This window comes from Aulonocara stuartgranti, assembly GCF_965226115.1.
Source record: "Aulonocara stuartgranti genome assembly, chromosome: 8".
Lineage (NCBI taxonomy): Eukaryota > Metazoa > Chordata > Actinopteri > Cichliformes > Cichlidae > Aulonocara > Aulonocara stuartgranti.
In genome coordinates, this window is record NC_138959.1 from 9,804,854 (window position 1) to 9,828,729 (window position 23,876).

At 41.9% G+C, this 23,876-nt stretch overlaps 1 protein-coding gene across 1 annotated transcript in view; it reads right to left on the reverse strand.

Moving 5' to 3' along the window:
- The window catches only part of LOC309712490 (protein kinase C epsilon type-like), a 53,514-nt gene extending 30,133 nt beyond the window's left edge, over positions 1–23,381 (reverse strand). The window contains exon 1 of the mRNA XM_082543307.1: positions 22,158–23,381. Within this exon, the coding sequence (XP_082399433.1) occupies positions 22,158–22,502 (345 nt within the window). The 5' untranslated portion in view covers positions 22,503–23,381. The remainder of the gene's footprint in view (positions 1–22,157) is intronic.
- Between the last annotated feature and the right edge of the window lie 495 nt (positions 23,382–23,876).

The following is a 23,876-nucleotide window of genomic DNA, read 5'->3' on the forward strand; positions in this document are numbered from 1 at the left end:
GAAGAGAGGTTTAAATCCTTAGTTAAGCTCTGGGACAGCAGCAGATCCTCTTATGCAACAGTCAGACTTGCACACAGGAGGCAGCAGCGCACATGCACACACACGCACACACGGACTCCATGCATTGCTGAACATGAGACACAAAGAACACAAACAAATAGGGGGTCCATACCTCCACACATCACAAATCCTATCCCACAGCAATCAGGCACAGTGCGTGGAGAAACACACACAGAGCTACATGGACAGAAACTAACAGTCCTGCTGCCTCCAGTTGGACTAATATGACATAAACAAACAAACATGACACATTTTTTTAACCTACATATTTCCTGTCCCCTTAAAAATATCACAAAAATGCTGCTTGCTTAGATTTTTATGGTTCACAGAGTTAAAAGATACCCATGCAAATAAATTCATTAATGTGTTACATTTTCTTTTGATTCACTCTCAAGCTCATATTTTCTTCATCTGTATGACTTTCATCAAAGACCTGTCAGCTTTTCTGTCATTTTATGGTACTACTGATGTCAAGTAAAGATGGAACAATACATAAAAAGGCCAGCTTGCGTGCATTTTAGTTGTTCTTACAGCAAGAAATGTGAAAAATGCCACACATTTGGTGTCATATCAGGGGATCTGCTGCATTTCTTTGACATATATTTTATTTTTAATTGAAAATCCCAATGTAAAGGAAACTGTCCCAAGCTAAAAACGCTAAAAGACTCGAAAGATGTACTACATATGAGAGTGCAAGTATTATCCTTTTGTTTTGTGTGTCTAACACATAGCAACTGCGGGGGATTTGTGACCTATAAACGCCATTGGATTCTTCATGTCTACCCTTGAAAATGATGTGCTAATCCCCAAACGTAACCTCTTGCATAACAGCGCATCTCAGCGGGGATTTCAGCCAAAAGATGGACGCAGAGTGATTTGGAACAGAGTGGAGCAAATGGACAGCACCATCACTGATTTAGCGCTCGGATGGCACGCCATCCTGCAAAACGGCACTCTTTCCACATCGCCAGTTACTGGCCACTTGAGCCATGCTGTGCCTTCGAGCTCGTTTTTCATATCCAAAATCAATTAAAATACAAAAAATACATCTGCTGCACAGATATGAGTTTTGGAGGATGAATTAGACCATATATGCACTCACATGTATCTTTAAAAATGAAAAAAGAAGAGTTTATTGCAGTTATAAAGCAATAAATAAAAGCCATGACAGATACAGTATTCTATGCACAATGGTTAATTAGGCATCCAGAATTATACCAGCTTTGTTATATACGACCATTTTTACCATAAATCCAAACCTCAGAGTTTGGCCAAATCACCACATTACTTGTAGATTGTAGAGTCATCTAAACGCTTCCCACAGATCGTCATGACATTGATTGTTACGGTAAAGTTAAACATCCATGTAATCTGAAGGAATTAGAAATATTTATAGGTCAATGGAGTTAAACATAATAGTGGATTCTTACATGAAGCATGGCCAAAGTTTCAAACAAAGAAGTTTCAGGCTGCAGGGTGCTCTAAACACTCTGATTAAAACGGGTTTTTTCTACTCCTGGATCTGCATGACCTAAATGAATATCTCTAATATGGTCGTTTAAGGTCAGGATAACACTTCATCGCAACCCTTGCAAGCCTGGGGACAGCCACACAGAGCAAAGTAGGCTGACAATTAAGCTGAACCAAGGCTGAGTGAAGCTGCTCCCTCATTCACAATGGGTCACCACAGCAGGTAGCACCACATGTTTGATTTGGCAGTTTTACACCAGATGACCTCCCCCAAAGGTATTCGTGTCTCCTCCTTCCTCACTTCATAGTTGAATGTGTAAATCAGTACATTATGGGGCCACTGAACCAAGGCCCATTATAAGATTTTTAAAAATGCATTATTTTGGTCCTCGAGTCATGCAAAGCTACCATCAAAGGGTCCACCAATTAATAAATAGCTCGCTGTTTGTAGTAGATGAATGTGACTTGTAGTCTAAAAAGCACTTTGGGCATTACCCTTAGAACGATCACCTAACATTCAATTTCTAAAGCAGGTTTTTCCCACAGCGACCACTGTAGCAAGGAATATGCACTTGAATTGTGAGAATGATTTTCCACACTGTACCTTTAACAACACAATATTTCCTGGTTCAAAATACTGTACAGTGATAAGTCCAATCCCCAACCCCCCTTCGCTGTCGTTTTTACACTTTGCAAAACCATCGAGACGGCCAGACTGGAGCTTATGATGGGCCAGTTCTGGCTTAAGCAGGGTTTATGCTTTCCATGTTCGTATGCCTGCTTTTTTTGGGACCACACGGACTTGTCTGCATAGAATTTACATTACCAATGTACCAACCACACATGCACCCAGGCAGCGAATTTCAAACGGACTTGAAAGAAGTATAACAGGAATGACTACTCGGCTGTCGGGTTTCTAGCTGTCCACATCCGTGATGAGTATAATTGAGGCTTTATGAGGCTTCTGGCTTTTAACACATCTGTTACTGACCTTTTTTACACTCATATTAAAAACAGTCTCAGTCAAATCAGGTGACTTAGTAGGGATCCACCGATTCCCATCCTCAAAAAGTGGATCAGGTGAAAACAGGACAATTCAATTCAGTTTATCTCGTTCTGCTGGGGAGTGAGCGTAGGTAGCATGGAGAAAGCTAAAAGTATGAGTTGCAACAGTCTGGATGCATTTCATGCTTTCTCTGCCAACAGTTTCTTTGTTTGCAAAACTTTTTGAGGTAATCACAAACCACAAGTGAGTCAACACAACTCAACATCGTTCTTGAACGTAGCCAATATTTTGGTATCACGTGACCGCCCAAAAAAGTTGCATTCCCATATCCCAGTAAGACAAACCAGTGATTCAGTATCTGCATATGAACAATACACACACCACAAACTGCCTAATAATACTCATCATGGACGCTGTGAATGCTGGCTTTGCTTCAAACTGAAGGAGAATAGATCAGTACGGCTTTTGCTGCTTTTACTGCTTTAGCAAGCAAACACACCTGTCTCAATAAAACATGAGAGTTAACCACTTCTTGTTTTCTATGATTATAACCTCACCTCTATTTGAATTGTCATGGTAAATGGACTGGTTCTTATATAGTGCTTTTCTACTCTTCTGAGCACTCAAAGCGCTTTACACAACTTGTGCATTCACCCATTCACACAAGCACATTGTTCTAGGTGCTGTCTAAGTAACATTCACACACATTCATACTCCAATGGATGCATCGGAGAGCAATTTGGGATGCAGACTAGGGGAAGCCAGGAATCAAACCACCAACCTTCCAATCAGTAGATGACCTGCTCTACTGCCTGAGCTACAGCCACCCCAAATGTGTCATGCCGAAACGCCCAGCAGTCCATTCATGACTAAACAAACGTAACACGAGTCTGCTATTCTGAACCATGAAAGATCCCTCGAGCTATTCACGAAGCCACAAGAGCATTGTACTGCATCAATAGGCTTATCAGTGAGTTTAATCATGCAGTATCTCAGAAATAATTTGGTCAGGTTTGGGTTGTTATACCAACCTGAGCTCTGACAACATCAGGAGGAAAAATAATAACTTGCTCTTTTTTGACTTGGTATTACCTCATTAATTTTGTTGCTAGAAAAAAAATTAAATAAATAAAATACAAATTTAAAGCTGCAACATGTTGTAGGCTTACTCACTACCATCAGGTTGAATAATTCAGAATCTACTGAAAACTGAGCCTTTAATGTAAAAGTGAGGCCAGAAAAATGGGAACATTTTGACACCAAGTGTGCCTTTGTGTGCTACAAGCATTCTTTCACACATCCAAATTCTGTAATGTAGTTGTAACAGAATTGTACTAGTATTATTGAGGTTTCTCACATGGCATCACACACTCTTTGCTTGAGAGTTGTCTGCCGCTGTTGTCTAGGATGTGACGCCACCATGTGCTAGGGAAACAACAGGTTGGCAATGGTAGCTAGCATATTTCCACAGTTGCATTTAGTTTTTTCTTTTATGATCCTGTGCAAATAATTGCTAACTGCTAGCCGAGGCGTAAGACAACTTGAAATAATGTGACTCCAACCGAAAAGCTAAGGCTCTCCTTCTAAGTAAAAAGTTTTGCCAACATGTTTTATAAGGTGCAACTACAGAGAGTAGCTAGCTTGTTTCCAGACAAGTCCTTCTCTTCCATTCAACATGCTAGCAACCAAAACAATCATAAGAAGGCTTTGGCTAACTGACTGGGGAATACACATGTTTTCCCCTAGCAACATGTGATTGCCAGAGGGTCACTGACATGTGTGAACGGGGCTTTACTTATTTGAGCCTACACTGTCAACATAGCTGTCACAAGTCCAAAATGGCAGACAAGCAAAGGTCACATGACTGAAAAACCTCATTAGTTCAGAAAGCTGAGTAACGTTATGTTTGTAAACATCTCATTAACTACAGAGGCTTGCATTACCCTTCTAAAGGCTACCTAGAGGCTAGCATGTTAAAAAAAATCCTCTAATAAAGCAAAATCTAATATTTTTTTGCCACTAAAATGTTGTTTTTGCCAGTTATGCTGGTTGTTTTCAGAATATAACGCCCTGCTCTGTTTCTGATGATGTTTTTATATCAACAGTGACTCAAATGACGAGTGTCATGGGTGAAGAATCATCCCAGATTGTGTCTTTCCTTCCTTATTGTCTCTTTTTTTAATCATATTGTCTTCATAATAGATGATAAACAAAGCTGGAAAAGTTGGCTGATTATGTAGCGATGGATCAGATCACATTAAGGCTATAATGAGATAAGAGGTGACAGTATCCTATCCTAGGCAATAGGCCATATGTTTCTTTAATGTAGCTTAATTTCTACTTTTTTACTTGTTAATTACAGGTAATACCAATCATCTGTATCTTTATTTTTATTTTTTTAAGGACATACCTTGATTATTTGAGTTTAATTGACAAGTTAGGCCAAAACTGACATTTGTATTAGGTTATTTATGAATAAGCTTGTCTCTTCACAAACTTTATTATATTATGGCTCAAGTAATTATCACCGGCTATTTTCCTGGTTACATCATTAACTGTTCAGCCGATTAAGCGTCAAAGCGTGGAGAGAACAATCTGTTTATTAATTTTCTCCAACTGATTAATCGACTGACCACTTAAGCACTAATAACTTTACATTACTGTGACAGGAGATTGCATCCACATCACCAGCCCTGTTAAATGAATTGTAATGTGACTTGGATTTAACCTCCTGCGTGCACAACCACACACCAACACCGAGGTTCCCCGCCTCACCAACAAAAGATGGGAGGAGGGAGAGCCGGAGAATCTAGTTCGCCTCATTAATCTTGTTAGTCCAATTAGGACACTGATACAGCCAGAGAGATAGATAGCTTCACAAGCCCTCTCTCTCTCTCTCTCTCTCTCACACACACACACACACACACACACACACACACACACACACACACACACACACACACACACACACTCACACATACAGGAAGCAGAGTGTGGTTGAGCTCTCAAGGCGTCTGGGGATTTTAAAATGGACTTCAGAGAGACGTTAGCGTTAAACACACGTACAGTCTTAACTCTCTCGCATCGGTTCCATCTCCTCGCTCTCCAAACACAAAAATACACTGCTACAATAAAAGACACACACCATATGCAGCAGCACCGACAAGCACTCAACCAGGCAGACAGGGCACTCAAAGCTTGCATTATATCAATACTGTGGAGCTAACCCCCTCCCACTCTCCATCCAGCTAGCTCACTATCTCTGTCCAGCCAGACGGCTCTCTGTGTCTCTCTCAGGAGCATTTAGTCTCAGTGACAGCCTCCCACATCCATCTGTCAAATAACAAATTTCGGCTTTGAGAGAGCTCGACCGCATTCACACGATAACATGTGTGTGTCTGTGCGTGTCTGTGTGTTTGGCCCTCTTTCTAACAGCAACTCAACTCACACAGGAGGCCCCCGCTGAGTGAGACAGCATGAGAGTCATGCATCTTTAATGTAACATCACAGACGGCTAATAATGTAAGAAGAGCCGAGCTGTGGCGGCGGCGGAGCGAAGGTAAAGCTGGAGGACGGGAGAGATTCTCATTCTGCGTTCAGACTGCAACAAAACCCGCCCCTCACCACAACCCAACGCTCCAACAATCCCGTAGCGTCAGGCAGGAGGCCAATTAGATTTACAACAGTTGATGTTCCCCATCAAATCATCCAGCCCGTTCAGTCATCTTAAGAGATCACAACCACTCCAGATATGTGCGTGATATCCAGACAGTCTGATGAGCAGTCCCCGTAGATCAGACAGCCGTCACCGTTGGATGAAAACACACTTCATAAAAATTCAAGCCGCACGAGGTGGCTGCACGATTGGGGAGAAATATCCAATTAAATATAAGACATCGCTCTTTTTGAAGGTCCTCCTCTTTTAAACCAGCTCCTGAAAAGGCAGCTTTCATGTAAACACTACATTTGTTCTTTAAACCTTTGTTTAGACTCTCACATATGATAAACGAGGTGTCATCAATTGAGGTGTAAGATTTTTTGATAACACCTTCATGCTCTTAAGCAATAGTTATGATAGGAAAATTGGCAAACTAACAGCTTCACAACATGTCCATAATTTATTTATTTTTTTTTTTTTTAAATTTACTTCCTGGCACAGCTAAACGAGAACCTTGATGCCAATTTATATATTTGTCTGATAAAGGAGGATAAGGAGCTGGCGAAATTTTGCTCCATACAAACCAAAATAAAATCCACCGAGTGGAATTTCTAGCACTCAGTAATTCAAATGTTATAGTTAGAATATTAAATTTAAAAACTGAGTAAAAAAATAATAACTTGCTGCCGTACAAGAGTCGTCTGTGTGTGAGTACTCAAAAGTATAAAACTGCCAGACCTTTTTTTTTAATTGATTACACAACCGTGTGAGTAGTTTCATTTGTGACCTTACTCTCCCCTGTTAATCAGATAATTCCCAAAAAGTGGAAGTACTGGGCCTCTGGGGAACGACACACACATATAATCACTGTGTTACCTTACTTAACTTAAGTCTATACTTTTTCCTGTTATTTTTCAGGACATTTTTTATTAAATACCAATGAGTTCATAAACTCTGTGCTAACTACTTTTATTATAATAACTGAAAAAAAAGCCTGCTTATTATTGATAAGATTAGAATTCTTAAATGGAGAAAAATAGCAATATAACTTTTTTTTTATTTGTGTAACTACAGTTCTCAGAGGTCCACCCATGGCGAGACATTGAAACGCAACTCCGCCTAGTGTCTCCAGAGTGTAGTGGTTTATAAATTCACCTTACATGTAAAAGATGTAAGAAGGCTCCCAGTTTGGGACCAGAAGGAAACACAAATGAATGTGCTGCTTGTGTAAGGAAGGGGTTTACTACCAAAGCAATAGTTTCAGAGACATTTAACAACCAAAACTGTGGTTAAAGTCATACATAACATAGAAAAACTGGCTAAAACAGGCAGAGAAATACAGGTGCACTCCTGGTTTCACACAGAAAGAGGAGACAAGGAGTGTGCATTTCACCGTCCCATTTCTTCCCTTTCACTGGAAACATAAATTAAACACCCTCAGCAAACATACACCCTACACATACACACTAAAGGTTGTCCTGATTTGGCTTTAGTGGGCAGTGCACCATATTTCTCTTTGTGTGTGAGCGTATATCTTAAATCCAGACTGTCCTACTTAACCAGCAGGTCACCGAGGGGTGGGGCCCATGATGTCATTGTCCACAAACAGCGATTGTGAGGGAATGGGAGTCTGGGGGTCAGGAGTAAAGAAAGGCATAATGACAATGTGGCTGTGGCTGTGACGATAATCGTGTCTTGAAAGAGACAAAGTGGAAAGGCGGGGAACAAGGTGACGGTGTCATGATGCTGCCTCTGTGACTATAGGATTATGTTAGTGCTCAAGGATATTTTTAACTTTGGATGTTTTTTTGTTTTTTTTAAGGCAACAAAATATATAAAGTCAAAAAGGTGGATCTCAGTTGTTTTCATCTTATAACTTTCTGCAAACTGCATCTTTTTTGGGAGGTAGCAGCAGATGGCGCAAAAGAGGCTAGCAAGACTTGTTAGTGTTTTCTATTTTTAACCCTCCGGCAGTTCATTCCCTCAAAGTGGCACCGGTTCTTAACCTTTTTACGACTCTGACATCCACTAAAGGACAAAAATATTTTTTGGCCCTCCTCCCCATCTAAGGAAATGTCAAATTTAGATGTGCCAAATACCATACTCGGTAATTACAAGCTGTCTTTAACATACTTGTTGGTTACCCTAACGTTGGTTGCAGAAATGGGAGACAATATTGACACCAACCTTCCCGGTGTAACGCTGAACTTTGGAAAACTAAAACTTTCATGTTTGTCCTTGATTTCGTTCAGAGAGAATTGCATCCCCCAGTTCGCAGCAACGTGGTTACCAGTGAGCACAGAAAATCAAATTCTGCAACTTTAAACGACAGTGAAGAAAACGGAGGCGATGCCCAGGACTAAACGTCAAGGCGAGTGACTGAAGCAACTACCAATGACCGTGAAATACTGATGACTGACATATTACAAGGTGCTAAATTAATTACCAAAAGGTTACCTAGGCAACCTGGGCCTGAAACTCTAACTGGAGCAAACAACCATTAGCAACAAAGCAGGGCTACCTATGTGGACGCCCCTTCAGGGTAACAGACTTCATGGCTCTGTTCTGCTTTGCTACCTACTGCAGCTACAGCTCATCTAGACTTTTTATGGCTATCTAATGTTGAAAGCAGGCACATGGGGCAAATTCACGCACACACTGAAAAAGATTTACTACTAACTAACAACCCATTAGTCAACCAACTTAATTAGCATTTTCCTGTCTTCTTTTGATGCAGCTCCTCCCCCGCTTATCTGCTAGCTCCTGCGGGAGACTGCCTTACTGTACCCCGCGCCTTGTCTTCAATGGATTTACTGAGTCACTGCACTTTTGTGGGGTTTTTTTTAGCTTTGTGATATTTTGTGCAACTGAATACCACATATATCCGTGACATTTGCACGCCGACTAACACATTTGCAATACAACCTCACTTTGGCACAACTGGATTTAAAATCTGTGGAAAGAACTATGTATACAGCCAAAAATCTTTTGTTCTTCTGTGGCTACACAGTCACCATTTGTGTCTACGTTTTTTGAGAGTAAGTCAAATTCCTTCTGTGGATTAACACGCTTGATTCTGATAGCATACACAACATAAGTTGTAGCCAAAGCTTGACTTATGTTGCTGCAAAAAAGTGGCAAATTATGAAATTATGATGTTTTGTCCACATTTGTGCAATCGATACATTTTTGATTTACAAACTGGGTGTAATTCTGTAAGTAAGTAAGTAAAATTTTATTTATATAGCACCTCTCAAGATAAAAATCACAAAGTGCTTCACAGAAGCTAAAACCTAAAAATAAAAATCAACCAAAAGCAAGTTTAAAAAGATGAGTTTTTAGCTGTTTTTTAAAAGCGACCACGGAGTCCACAGATCTCAGGCTCAAAGGGAGAGAGTTCCACAATCTGGGGGCCACAGTTACAAAAGCTTTGTCGCCTTTTGTTTTCAGCCTCGTGTGTTGGACAACCAGCAAGCTCTGGTGACATGACCTCAGGGACCTGCTGGGAATGTATGGATGTAAAAGTTCACTTATATATGTTGGTGTTTGTCTATGCAGAGCCCTGAAAGTCAAGGTCAAAACCTTAAAGTGGATTCTGAATTTAACGGGGAGCCAGTGCAGCTGAATCAGCAGGGGTGTGACATGGGAGTACTTGGAGGACTTGGTCAGAAGCTTTGCAGCAGCGTTCTGTACAACTTGCAGATGCTCCAAAGATGCTCCAAGTAAACAAAGAATTCCAATAATCCAGACGAGATGAAACAAATGCATGAATGACAACTTCCAATTCAGAGCGCGATACAATGGGACTCAGCTTAGCAATGTTTCTCAAGTGATAAAAACAGGAGCGAACCAGAGATTTTACATGAGCATCCAAAGTCAGAGCTGAGTCAATAGTAACACCAAGCTTCCTGATAGACGGTTTGGCAAATGTAGCAAGTGGACCCAAGTTTTCCATAACACTAGGTACAAAATTTTTAGGAGCACAAACAAGGACTTCAGTCTTCTCCTCATTTAGTTGAAGAAAGTTTCCAGCCATCCAACCTCTAATGGAGTCTATGCACTCATGCAAAATCTGTAGCTTGGAAACATCATGGGGCTTAAAGGAGATATATAACTGAATATCATCTGCATAGCAGTGATACAAAATGTCCTTAAAAGTGCTGAATAAGTGTTGAAGAGGAAGTAAATACAGCAAGAACAATAAAGGCCCCAAAACTGAACCTTGTGGCACACCATAGGCAAAAAAAAGTAGAAGAGGAACTGTACTTAGAGGTAGCCACAGAAAAGGATCGTTCATGCAAATAGGATTCCCTGTCACAGCCAAGATATATATTCTTCTCCCTGACCTGCGACATTAACATTTTGATCAGATCGCCTTAGAGTCAATTGTGAAGAAATTTCCTGACAGGCGCTCTTGAGATTGAGATGAAAAAACAACTGCAAAGCCGTCGCTGCTGACATAAAATGGTTATAAATTCAATATTTACACTAATATAACAAATTCTGAAACTCTACACCGTCTGAATTTGTCACTTGTTTAAGATTTCTTAGAAATATGCAATGCAATAAATTCTGGCAGGCATAAACGGAGCCTATAAAACATGTTGTACTAAAATATTTGGCTTCGTAGTTGTAAAACAAAAAAGAATTTAAACTGGTTAAACCATCTTTTAAACGGATGTTGGTCGGTCTCCAATTGTAGCCCTTCAGTCTTTAATCCCGGCTGCCGTGTTGGAGCATGTGAGTGTATCTGTGCTGAAGCCAAGTGTCAAACAGTGGCTGGCTGACATCTGACGTGGCCCGTGTCCCAGCGAGGAAACGTTACACTGTGTGGTCATCACGTCTCAGAAGCTTCCAGCAGCCTCGCAGCTTCGCCCTCCAGCCTGACATGTTTACATGTACACAGAGCTTACTTCCACGCCTCATCTCCTGTCCTCTCTCAGTCATCACCACTGTTTTCCCCCTCCTCAGACTCGTCTTGCTACCTTTGCACCAACTCTGTTTTCTCTGTCAACTGAGAACTTTTTTTAAAAAACACTACCAGGAGCTATTTTTTTTTAATTGCTAAGGAAGCGATAAGCTGGTGGTAATAATCCGGTCGTTAAGTGATGACGTGACGAATCCTACTTCCGGGCCTAAAGTAGTCTGTGTTATTATGGCTTTTGTGTTGTTTGATGTTTAATGTTATGTATTTTCTTGTATTTAATCTCAAAAAGCTCCTTCATGCTTCATGCCCTGGAGGACGGGGCTGTGGCCCCCCACACCCTCTAGCAGATCATTACATGAAGGAACCTTTTAAAAAACAAAAAACAAGCGCGTCCATGCTCACAGGTGTACACACGGGTGATCACACCCACAAACTACACCCTTTTTGGCTCCTACCTCAAAGCACACTGTGTTCTGTTGCTCTTATGTGCTGCACAATAATGTTTAATATTTAGTATTTACTGTCATATTCCCATATATCATTGTGATGTTGTTTATTCTATTTGTTCTCTTCTGCTTGTTTTCTTTTTTCTTTCTCAGCAGGTGACCCAGGTGATTGATATATGCATTTTTTTTCTTTTTTTCTTCTTTTTTTTTTTCTGCTCATTCTGTTGGTTTTTGGTTTTTGCCCTTCTCCCCCATCCCTCTTCTCAGCTGTTTCTCTTTCCCTCTTTCTTTCTCCCCTTCTTTCCCCCAGTCAAGTCTGTCCCATATTCAGTAAGTGAAAATAAAATAAACAATAAAAGGTGAATCAAATGGACCATTACGGCAAGGCTGGGATGGTCAATTTGGTAAAGTAAATCCGTTGGGCATCTTTCTTTGCCTTTAGACAACAATTCTGATGGCAAAAGAGCCAAACGGGACAGGCAAAAAAAAAAAAAAAAAAAAAAAAAAGCTCCTAAAACAGTCAGTGATCACTGACCTCCCTCGGCTTTAATTACCGCTAATCATTTATTTAAGCTCAGTTTTTAAAACCTTACGATGTAACTACAGCCCAGCCCATGCAGCAGTATATGAATGACTAACCTCGTATTGTGGATGGATTATCTCAGTTGTTCTCCTGGCTGAAGTTTGGTCCTTTTACAGCATCCTGCCATGCGATTACATTTGTTCCTGACCACCGAGAACACTCACATTAACTTTTATCGAGTGGAAAAAAAAGTTAGCTTGTTTATATTATGCTAACACAGCTGTGTCGCTAACGGTCACGTAGCACATCATTATATACCAGCTAGCCAAACTTCAGTGACCCTACAAACGTCACTGCTGTTTAGTTTTCTGTCTTCATTTATGTTGGAAGTGATAACAGAGCTGTACATTTTAATTTGTTTCCAAAACCCCGCAGTCAGGACATGCTATATTGTATTTAGATAGAAGCTAGCGAGCTAACTTCCTGCTAACTTCTAACTCTGTTAAATAAATTCCGTTTTCATGGATGCCTGGATGTTAAACTCAATTGTTACACCTGGTAGAGCAGAACGCTGATCATTTTATTAAAGATGAAAGACTTTAGACAGTTTTTCAACTCTCAGTAATGCCATAGTGATCGTTTGATATATGGACCTGCAGCGGAGTTTAGGCCCAGACACGGCTAGTGACGTCAGACTTAACGACCGGATAGCCAGCCTGACTTGAATATTACAGCCTGCAACTGTGCACACTCACTCCTTGTTGTTATTAGAATTAAATACAATAATATAAAACCACAATTAATAATCCACAACTATTGAATAAATATAATAAAAAATAATACCAGATAATCTTATGAAGAATTTAAAGCATCATTACAAAAAAAACAATCACTAAATGGATCTTGTAGGATCTGAAATGTTACCTCTTGAGATTGTTTCAGAAAAAAACATAATTAAAGTAAAAATGAGCAATTTTTAGTTTGACTATTCCAAAAAAAAAGCACTGACTGCATTGTTATGAAAGTCCAGTCACAGACTGAGCACCACCAATAGATAAATCAAATGTTGCTGACCAGACCTTTGAGAATATATGGACGCCCTTCATCATCCTTCATGTCGAGAATTTGAATATATAACAAACTGAGGATGTTTCCCTCCGCTCTTCTTTTCTTTTTTTGTTTTGTGAAGCTGCAAAACAGAAGCCTCGCCCTTCTGTGTGTGTGTGTTTTCCTTTTCTTTTTCTTTTTCTGGCAAAAAAGCTTGAATATACTTTAAACGTACAAGATGTTCTGATTTATGGCTGTATTGTGTTAAAATTTAATAAAAACGCTGCTGCAAAAAAAATAAAAAATAAAATAATGCACAACAATCATAAGGGCAAAACGTCACGGTAAAAAATAATCTGTCAAACATAAACAGCTTGTAACATTAATAAAGTGAAAGGCATGCTGGGTAACAGGCTGTTAACAGCTGGGAGACAGTGAGGAGAGGTGGAGGTTTAGAAGAACAGAGCCAAAGTAACTTTCAACCAATAGCAGAGCTGTTTCTGCAGTCTGGACGCCTTTCAGGCTTCAAGAAAATGAGGCTCTTTTTTCACCATTTCTAAGTGTGAGCAGGGCCAGAACAGCAGGAAACAAGGTGATGGTAACGTGTTACTCGAAAGTACCTGGAGTTTTTACCTGGAGATAGAATCGCTTTGGTGGAGAAATTTTGGAAGAATGAGTGCAAGTGGAAACCATTCTGAAACCTTACAACGTAACCTGAGCTGTAAGCTATTGTGCACCTCCCTGTGAATGTAAGTAACTTACTAAATGTAAGTATTTGTTCTCTGCACATTGCTTTGCAATAACGGTCAATCGCTAACGGTAATTCAAGCTTCTGGTTGCCTAGGTAATCTCTAATTACCTAAGCAACTGTTGGCGTGTCCACCACCCCGCTGGACACGAATCTACAATATCCTTCACTGTCATTGGTATTTGTTTAATTCAATTGAGAAACATATCAGCAGTGGTTATTTTGCCCATCATCGCTTGGTCTCTGCTCACATCACTGTGAATTATTTCCTGTGCGTACACCCCTTGACTCTAAACCTCTGCCACAAATATGTAAGCGCCTCAGAGTAAATTATTTTACAGAATAAGATTTCCATGGTATCATTTTTTGTAGACATTATTTCTTTGTTCTTTGTTCACAGGGGCAGCACAGGGGCACCACAGGGGACTGTCCTCTCCCCCTTCCTCTTCACCCTCTACACCACAGACTTCAGCCACTGCACAGAGACCTGCCATCTTCAGAAGTTTTCTGATGACTCTGCGGTGGTTGGATGCATCAGCAGGGATGATGAGACAGAGTACCGGGCTGTGGTCGACTCCTTTGTCACGTGGTGTGAGCAGAATCATCTGCAGCTCAACGTGGCAAAGACCAAGGAACTGATCGTGGACTTCAGGAAGACCAGGAAACACTTGACCCCTGTTTCAATTCAGGGGGTCAGTGTTGACATTGTGGAGGACTATAAATACCTTGGAGTACACATTGACAATAAACTGGACTGGGCTAAAAACACCACAGCACTTTACAGGAAGGGCCATAGTCGTCTCTATTTTTTGAGGCGACTGAGGTCCTTCAACATCTGCCAGAAAATGCTGAGGATTTTCTATGAGTCTGTTGTGGCCAGTGTGATCCTCTATGCTGTTGCATGCTGGGGGAGCAGGCTGAGGGTCGCAGATGCCAACAGACTTAATAAACTAATCCGTAAGGCCAGCAATGTTGTGGGGCTGGAGCTGGACTCCCTCAAGGTGGTGTCGGAGAGGCGGATGCTGTCCAAGATAAAGACAATGTTGGATAACACCTCCCACCCACTCCATGACATGCTGGTCAGTCACAGGAGCACGTTCAGTGAGAGACTGAGATTACCGAAAAGCACCACTGAACGACACAGGAAATCATTCCTGCCTGTGGCCATCTCCCTGTACAACGCATCCACTTAACACACTGTTTGCTGCTACAACTACACATGTTTCTTTTCCAACTATTTATTTATGAGTGACTTATGTATGTATGTATGTATGTATATGTATATATTGTACTATTCTTAGTTAGTGTATTGTCTGTCTTGTCTTAATGTTGGTTTAAAATGGAGCACTGTAACAAAAAATAATTTCCCCCAGGGATCAATAAAGTATTCTGATTCTGATTCTGATTATTTCTTTTTTCTTCTGTTAAAAAAAAGCAACCCACCCTAAATCTATATATGAGCTTACAGTCAATACTGTAATAATTGCTAATAATGGAGAAAGCAACAGAATTTCCTCTGCAGTGTATGTGAAGTAAAACCACCAAACTGCAGGGCTGAAAAAACTGCAGATCCTCTAATGGCCACTTGGGGCGAGTCAATCCCACTGACAGATTTTGAATTTTCAAACATATTCCAGTGAAGCATTTCAGTCACGAAATAATAAACACAGCTGCTATACTGAACAGAAAACAATACATAAATGGCGGTGTAACTAACCTGTGTGTCCTAAACGGTACATTACGCCGTTGACGATCTAAACAGCAACTCTATTTTGTGACGAATGATTAATTACTGTTTTGTTACTGAGTAAAACTTGTCCAAACCTGCCTGAGGCTTGATTTACAGAGCCCAGTGGTTGATGCTGTAATGTCGTGTCTCACCGACTACCTGAATACATCATCGGCATAATTATGCTGGTGAGTAAAGTGGAATTTCCCTTGAAGAGTGGGCACGCAGCACAAGGGAACCCTTTAAGTCTCTCCACCTTTGAAGGCCTTGAGTTTGAATCACTCTTCCTTCTAAAAGAACTAAAACGCTGCTTTTCTTGCTTTTTTCTCTGCCCTTTCTTACCCCCTGACCCCCCCCCCCCCCCCCACCAAAAGAAAAAAGCTCCTACCTACCCATCTCTCTCTCTCTATCTCTGATGTGTCTGTGGGTGAGTGACTGTCACCAAGGGGACGGGGCTGTCACTGTCACCATGGGGATGGGCTCCGTAGAGCATCTCAATTACTGAGTGGGACAATTAATAAGCATCAAAGTCCTGGTTAATATTTCACCAGCAGCACAAAGCAGGAACCAGCGCTTGGGTCCCGGGGAGATGGAGAGGTGGTGGAAGACAAAAGAGAACAGGAAGCAGAGGGGATGCGGATAACAGCGCACATACGACAGAGATGGAGCGATGACGAGATGGGATGAGAGAGGCAGCAGAAGGGCGGAGGAAGTGAGAAAGATGGAGCTGAGGTACACATGCCTCAGTGTTCTTCTGAACAGCAGGAAGTATGCCATTTGGCTGTACTCTGTGCTGGGTCTCACTGTGTATTACTGTACACTTCGGTTTTTGTCACTGATCTGCTCTAAGTACTGCAAACTCTGCCGAGGTTTCAATAATTCGTACACACTAAAGTGGTCTATTTTGCTTATTTTCTTGAAAGCGACCAAATAATGTCAATATATGTGCAAATAATTCCTATGATGCAAAATCTCAGGCTTCAGACTGCTGAACCCTGGGCTGTGAGCACAGAAGCTCCACCCACCCACATTGGGAGGGGCAGCCAATCACAAGAAAGACGGGTTAAATGGAGAGCAGAGGAAGCTAAAACGTTTGATTCAGACAGAGAATGGATGGATGAAAGGTCCAATGTAAGAGAAAAAGAATATATTTTAATTAATGATTTAGGTGATCTTCTTCATAATCCAGTTGCCCTCTCTTCCCCCTATTAGATTGCCAATTACTGATATTATTGCTGCTTAGAAGGGCAGTGGTTAATATACAATGATAGGGGTAGCGTGATCCAGGATCCATTATGCAAACTGTATTAAGTCACAGATTTTGTGGAGCTCTATACTGTTTTTTTTCCTTCAGACCTGGCGTTCTACTGACTTGTTCAATGGCCCTCTTTGCACACAGCAGACTTAATGATCATAGTCCAAGAACAAAAACATGGCACTGCAACTGAGCACAAAAGATTTCTTTTAGCTAGGCTTAACTGAATATTAAATTATTTTTGTGTCTTATGGAAAATCTTTTGCAAACTCAAAAAACACGATGTCTACAGAATGGATGAGCTACTGGATGAATATAGTGGCTATGAGAGACTGGACTGGCTGAGTTCACAACTGCTAATTTAATGTTGTGCCTTGAGAATTCAACTTGGTAAATAATTACCTGCAAAGCACAAATGTAATCTAATCTAAGACTAGTATTTGGCTCAAATCACTGCTTGTTCCCCTAATTTCTGTCTCCTTTTTTTTTTTTTCAAAAAAGGAGGAGGTTGCCGACCCCTGGCCTAGGCTGACAAGCAATGTCAATTCAGAAATCATATTTGACACTGGATAACATATATCTGTACCTGCTTTTCATTTGGAGGCTGCAAGCGGTAACATCCTTCATCTCCCTGCTTTGTTTAAGTCCTTCAGTTCACTGATGTAACCTGGTTTAAAACCAAAATAATCCCAGATGGGTGATTCTGCATTTGCTGAAAATGGGACGGGGAGTGGGGGGATCTATCTGTTTACTTAGTTTAGTCTTAAGCCCTTTTTCCATTAGTACCTACTTGGATCAACTCAGCACGGTTCGCCACGGTTTTCAGCGTTTTCCATTAGGTCATAGTAGCTGGTACCAGATACTTTTTTAGTACCCGCTCAACTGGGGTTCCAAGCGATCCCAGCAGGCACTAAAGTGTGACATCATCAGACTGCATGCCACTGACTGGCTGGTCAGTAGCATCACTCGATGAGTCAAGAAAGCCTCTCGTTCATGAAAATTAAAACAGCCACTTTTGAAACCCAGCAACTAAGGAAATGGTTAAAACAACGCCATGGTCCCCCAGTCAGACAAAAAGTCACAGACCGAGCAGCAGGTTTCATTTGACGTCCACCTTTTTTGTAGAGTTCGTGTGCCATATTAATAACATTGTGGGACGCTCGGACATGTTTCTGTCACGACAACCACGCACATTCGCTAGTACCAGATTGTAGTGGAAAACCAGTCAATCCAAATCAAGTCATGGCGATCCGTGGCGAATGGCAAAGGGGCTTTAGTTATCTATCTCCAACTACAACATATAGCTAATGTTCATTCAAAAGTCAATATTAATATTTAGCCAATGAACCAAAGTAAAAGACTGACTGTTTAAATTGATGACGGCTAAATTTGGCTAAACTTTTCGGTCAATGACAGAGATTAATGTTTGGTCGGTGTGCATCCTGAGGGAGGAATGAATGCACGGTACGGTAATCCGTTAGAAAGAATCTTCTTTAGGATTCTAGGTTTTTAGGATTCATCCTCTGGGGATAAACTTTTCCAAATTCTGACCAGAACTTTGAAGTTACATAATTAGTTGACCAAAAGACAATCTGTCATCATTTTTGATTGTCATTAACTGTTGAAGCTATTTAAAAAGCCAGAATACCTAAAGAGCATTTCATTCCACCTTAATAAGATGCAAGCAGAGAGATTTATACAGAGGGTTTGCATCCACCACCGAGCAGAAAAGGTTGAAAAGATCTGATTCCAGAAGTCATTCTTGTGTTAACAGTATTCTCTGTTTATCCCTAATAATGTATTTTTTGTGAAACATACAGCGAGTAGTGATAAATCAGTGTGTGAGAGGCAGGCTGGCCTATTTTATTTTTATTTTTTGTATAAATGAGTTTAAAAAAAAACTGAAGAGAAAACCCTGTCTGATCTGAGTCAGACAACCTATTAACGAGTATACTATATTTCCCACCGCTACCTCCTTGTTGAGACTGAACATCACATCCTTCCTTCCTCGCTTAAGACAGAGGCGCACGAGAAGGTAAGAGCATCAGGAGGAAGCAGATAAAAGAGGAGTTTAAGGTGCACAAGCGAGGCAGGAAGAGGAAGATGATGGGTAAACGAAGGGTGGGCGGGAGAGTGGGGGTGTTCTTAAAGCTGAAAGATGAGCTCGCTGCTGAAGAGGGGAGGATGAGAAAGACTCGGGAGGCAGAAATGGTGAGTAATGGAATAATGGGGGGGGGGGGGGGGGGGGGGGTGAGAGGGACTGTGTCGCTCTGAGGCAGATGTACTGACGAGCCGGCTGGCTGATCGATGGGATGTGGTCAATCAGCACATTGATCCATATGCTCTGACCTCACTTTGGATGGCTGAGGGGCAAAGTGGGTGCCTGTGTGTGTGCTGGTTTATATACAAGTGCGTGTGCTGACATAGCATAAGGTTATGTAACTGCACATCAATTAACCCCCACCCCCCGTTAAGGAAACCTACAGTTTGGCAAGCATGAAATCATATACACTTTCACATTCGACACTCATTAACAGAGCTCACACTGACATTTTTTGCAGCATTGCATCATGAAAATAAGCTTCCTAAGACTTTAGATTTGCGATTAATTCACCACAATGAGCATTTTGTTGCCCCTCTTTTTTTTTTTTAAGATTACATCACGGTCATATGTTAATCCAGCTGAGAGCAGGGCCTCTATTAAATACTCTTACTTCAAAGAGGAAAATGACATTTCACAAAATAAACTGTAATAATATTGTAATAAGTGGGTGCTGTGATTTCATATCCTCTTCCAAAGGCCTGACAGTGGATTTTCATTGTGTGTGTGTGTGTGTGTGTCTTGCCTGAAACAGTTGCCTGAAAGGTAGAAAATTATCAGAGTATTTCACAATGTGCTTTGGAGAACAGTCTGCCGTTATCCTCTCCCCCTCCCAACTCTGTCCTGAAATCACCTTCATTAGCCTTTCGTCTAACATAAGGCAAGTTGACACAAAATGAGGGGAAGCAGTGGAACGAGATCACATGTTATAACTGGAGACAAAACTTGCAGACCTAAAACAAACAGCTCTTTATTCCCTTACATACAAATCTATGTGTAGCAATCCAACATCACAGTCTTAACGTTAAATGATGGGAAACCATAGTATAGTTTTCTCCTCTGCATAGCTGAGTACATCTCTGAAAGGACAGTAAAACTAATAAATAAGTAAAAAAACAAACTTATCTTGAGCTGCAATGCTGCGTTTTCGGAGGGGGGTTAAAGAAAACAACAGCTCCTGTTTCTGCGAGTGCAAAGAGACAGGAGGAATGCAATGAACTGTGAAAGGGCGACTGCAAGTCGAACCTGAGATGCCCAAACCAGATGCAATGCAAGTCCGAACAGCTCCTGTGTCACAGATAACGAGGGTAAAGCTGCATGATAATAGAATGGAAAACAAGTCGCCCCTACATGGTCTCATTTCACATTAGAAAAAGACGACTCCATGACTTTGGTTGGAGGTTGATATTGGCATTTATAGAAAGTATAAGAGTAACGGAGACAGAAGAAACACCCTTCAACCATGTTATGAGTGTTGATGTTGCATAGTTCAGCCACTAGAGGGCACTCTGCAAATTCCCCGTTGGAAACACTTTCTTGTAAGGCCACGAACACAACAAACAGCTAATCTGAGCAGAGTGCAAATAACTTAAAAATGACCACACGTAACAAGTGTTAGGGAAATCCGTTTCTCATGAAAGAAAAACCATATCGGCCGATATGCTGGAATATTGGATTCTTAAATGACCAAATATCGGTATCGGCTTTTATAATGTGGTATCAGTCAGACTCCAGCTGTTATATCCATACACACCTGCAGTGTGACAACGACAGACTGCAGAACAGCTAAGGAATATGAATAACAGAAGTGGAGGCTCTGACGAAGAGCTCAGTGCAAATGTTTGACACTGGAAGAGAGCATTTAATAATAAACATAAGGTAAACATCTTCTTCTTCCTTCTTGATCCTATCCCTAGCATCTTCCTCCGCATGTTCTCCTTCACAACATCCACGAATCTTCTCTATGGTCTTCCTCTTTTCCTCCTGCCTGGCAGCTCCATATTTAACATCCTTTGTTCAGTATATCCACTATCCCTCCTCTGCACATGTCCAAACCATCTCCGCCTTGCCTCACTAACGTTGTCATAAATATGAAGGCCCACTTCATTGTAAAAGGCTCTGAACTGAAACCAGAGGTTTCACTGGATAGGGATGGTGTCAGTCTTGATACTGAATGAAACTAGAGTTAAACATATATTTGTTACCGATTAAAGTGGACATATTGTGTAGCTGTTAAGTGTAGTTATATTTCTGTGAAGGAAAAAATCAGTGCTGCAGACTTTTAAGTCGAGCATTACACTGGACCTTGGTGCAGGCCCTTGGTTTATCTACCTTCTGAAACAACCTTTTTCCCCTTTAAATCAACTAGCCTCTCACTGGCTACAATTCACAAACAGACGGTTTGAACATCAGGTTACAACAAGAGAGGAAACTTCAGTGTGAAATGGAGCCTTTAGGAGATAGATGCTGGTATTGTAACATGAAACTGGTGGTTTAGAAAAGTCTTGTTCTGAAGCAATCACACTCTTATCATTTTTCATGTTTTTTAAACTGACTATACGGAAAGAGGGGCAGATTTGATTGTGAAACCAGCTAACAACTTGTCAAACGTTAGCCGACTGATCAAAATCTTCCAAAATGGACTCTAGTAGGTCCGTAACCATGAGTATCACCCCCTGGTGGATATTACAAAGAATCTTGGTTGAAGGTACTGTCATGTTAGTTTCACTTTTCAGACCTGGAAGCCACCACCATCTTTTATACTGTCTGTAATAGGAACCTGAAGCTGGAGGGGAGGGCGGACCTCTTGTGAGCAGAAAACAAGCATAATAAGGTCCTAAAGTCCTCGCCATCATATTGTAGTCTTTTTCAGTTTCACCCACTGGTGTGGCAAAGGCTCACGTTTGAATTTTGGGAATAGAAGACCAACAGTATTGATTCCTTACGCAATAATAACCGACAGGTGAAACCTGGGAATACTTTTTCCTAGCTGTTCACTGTGAACAGGAACATGAAACAAGCAGTCAAGCAATGGCATGCATACCACAGCCTAATAGACCACATAAAATACACTATGCAGATACAGTGTTTAGGATTTCCTTCCACCTGCACATGCAAAACTGTGGCTTTCACCTACAGACACGCACACCTACACACACGCATACACAGCTACAGATCAAACGCATACCCAGTCTTCGTAGTGCCTGGTTCCGTTCTGCAGCAGGTCCTCCAGCTGGATGGTGCAGTTGGCCACAAAGTCATCATACCCGATGGGTGCATCGTGGAATACTGACAGCTCCAGGCTCCTTCCCTCACGCACCTCGGTGCAGAACTCCTGGTGCCAAACGGGACTGTTGGTCTTGGTTCTGGTGGCGGTCTGGCCTAGTCGGGTCTGATCCAGATTCAGAGCCAGGTAGGGGTCCAGCAGGAAGGAACCGCTCTTCCCCACTGCGTGACGCAGCGCCCATGGAGTGGGCTTTAGGTCCACCGCCTCACAAACCCGCACCTTCAACAGACCACTGAACACAGGCATGGCTGCTGGGAAGTGTGTGTGCGTAAAAGGATGAGTGTGTGTGTGTGTGTGTGTGTGTGTGTGTGTGTGTGTTTAGGCTAGTCTGCCTGTTCCTGCTCCTGTACACAGAGTGTTTCCTTCCAATGAGCGGGGTCACTGCACAGTCCTGCTACATCCCATAATGCCGCTGGCTCCTTGGACTCTCAGTCTAGTACAGCCATATCAGAACAGCTCGTTATCCACACACGCGCGCAGAGACGCCAACAGGGCAGCTGACTGATCCCCAGCAGACTGAAAAACGCAGAAATAACGCGGACTCACACCCTTCAGGGGTCTCCTGGTGGACGCTCTCCCACCGAGGCGGCTGCCTTGTTTGTTTACGATCGGTCTCGTGAGCCACACAAAATTCCTGTTACCGCGGAAACAGAACGGGGTATGAATGTCTCTGATCAGAAACGCAGGTTGACTGGCTCACGTTCACGTGAAGTCCCGGAGCTTCCCCGCGGTCCTCGTGTGTCTCTCCCGGGTCAGGGTGGAAGAGAGCGCGACCAGCCGCGCCTAGCCATCCGGGATTGGTTCTCCTCTTCCAGCCCGTCTCGGCTCACTCGCTCCTCTCCTGGATAATCTTCTTCCTAAGACCTCACGGCACCGCGATATTTGCGCGTAACCCTCGGAAAGCAGTGCCTTTTATTGCCCCCCCACCCCCCCAAATGACGGTTTTTTGGGGGGTTCACGAGCACCCCAAACACATCCCAGTGCTCCGCTCCCGTTTCGCTTTTTTTTTCTCCTTTCGCTCTCTGCGCGCTCCCCTCGCTTCCCGTCCCCTCGCTCCTGAATCTGTGAGTGAGCGCGAGCTGCAGGAAATGCGCAAAACGCGTCACCCGCGTTGCCGGGCTTCTGCGCCGGATGAGAGAAAAGAAAGACAGAGAGAATCTGTGTGCGCGTGCGTGCGTGCATACATACGTGTGTGCGTGTGTGTGTGTGCTCAGCTGGAAGAGGTGTTTTTAAAAGAGGGGCGATGGAATTCACCCGCAGGCGTGGAGTAATGTGTATGTGTGAACGCGCGTGTCATGGCCAGACAGCCCACAGAGCCCATCAGTCCTCATGCATGACCACAGACAGCCTCACGCACAGTTAGAGAGTCTGAAGAGACAGGGCTGATATTGTTGAGTAAATCTGGTGGCAGCACTTTATAATACAGCCCGCGTTTTACCACACCCTGAATATAGGATGTGATTTTCAGGTTCCTAAAATACTACAGATTCCCAATGATACTTAAAAAATGAGTCATAGTCAACAGTTGTTTGTTGTTTTTAAGATTAAATCATTTTAACACTAAACATTTTTAAGTAATAAAGCTTTATTAAAGAGTATCCCAACTGCCTTTTACACAAT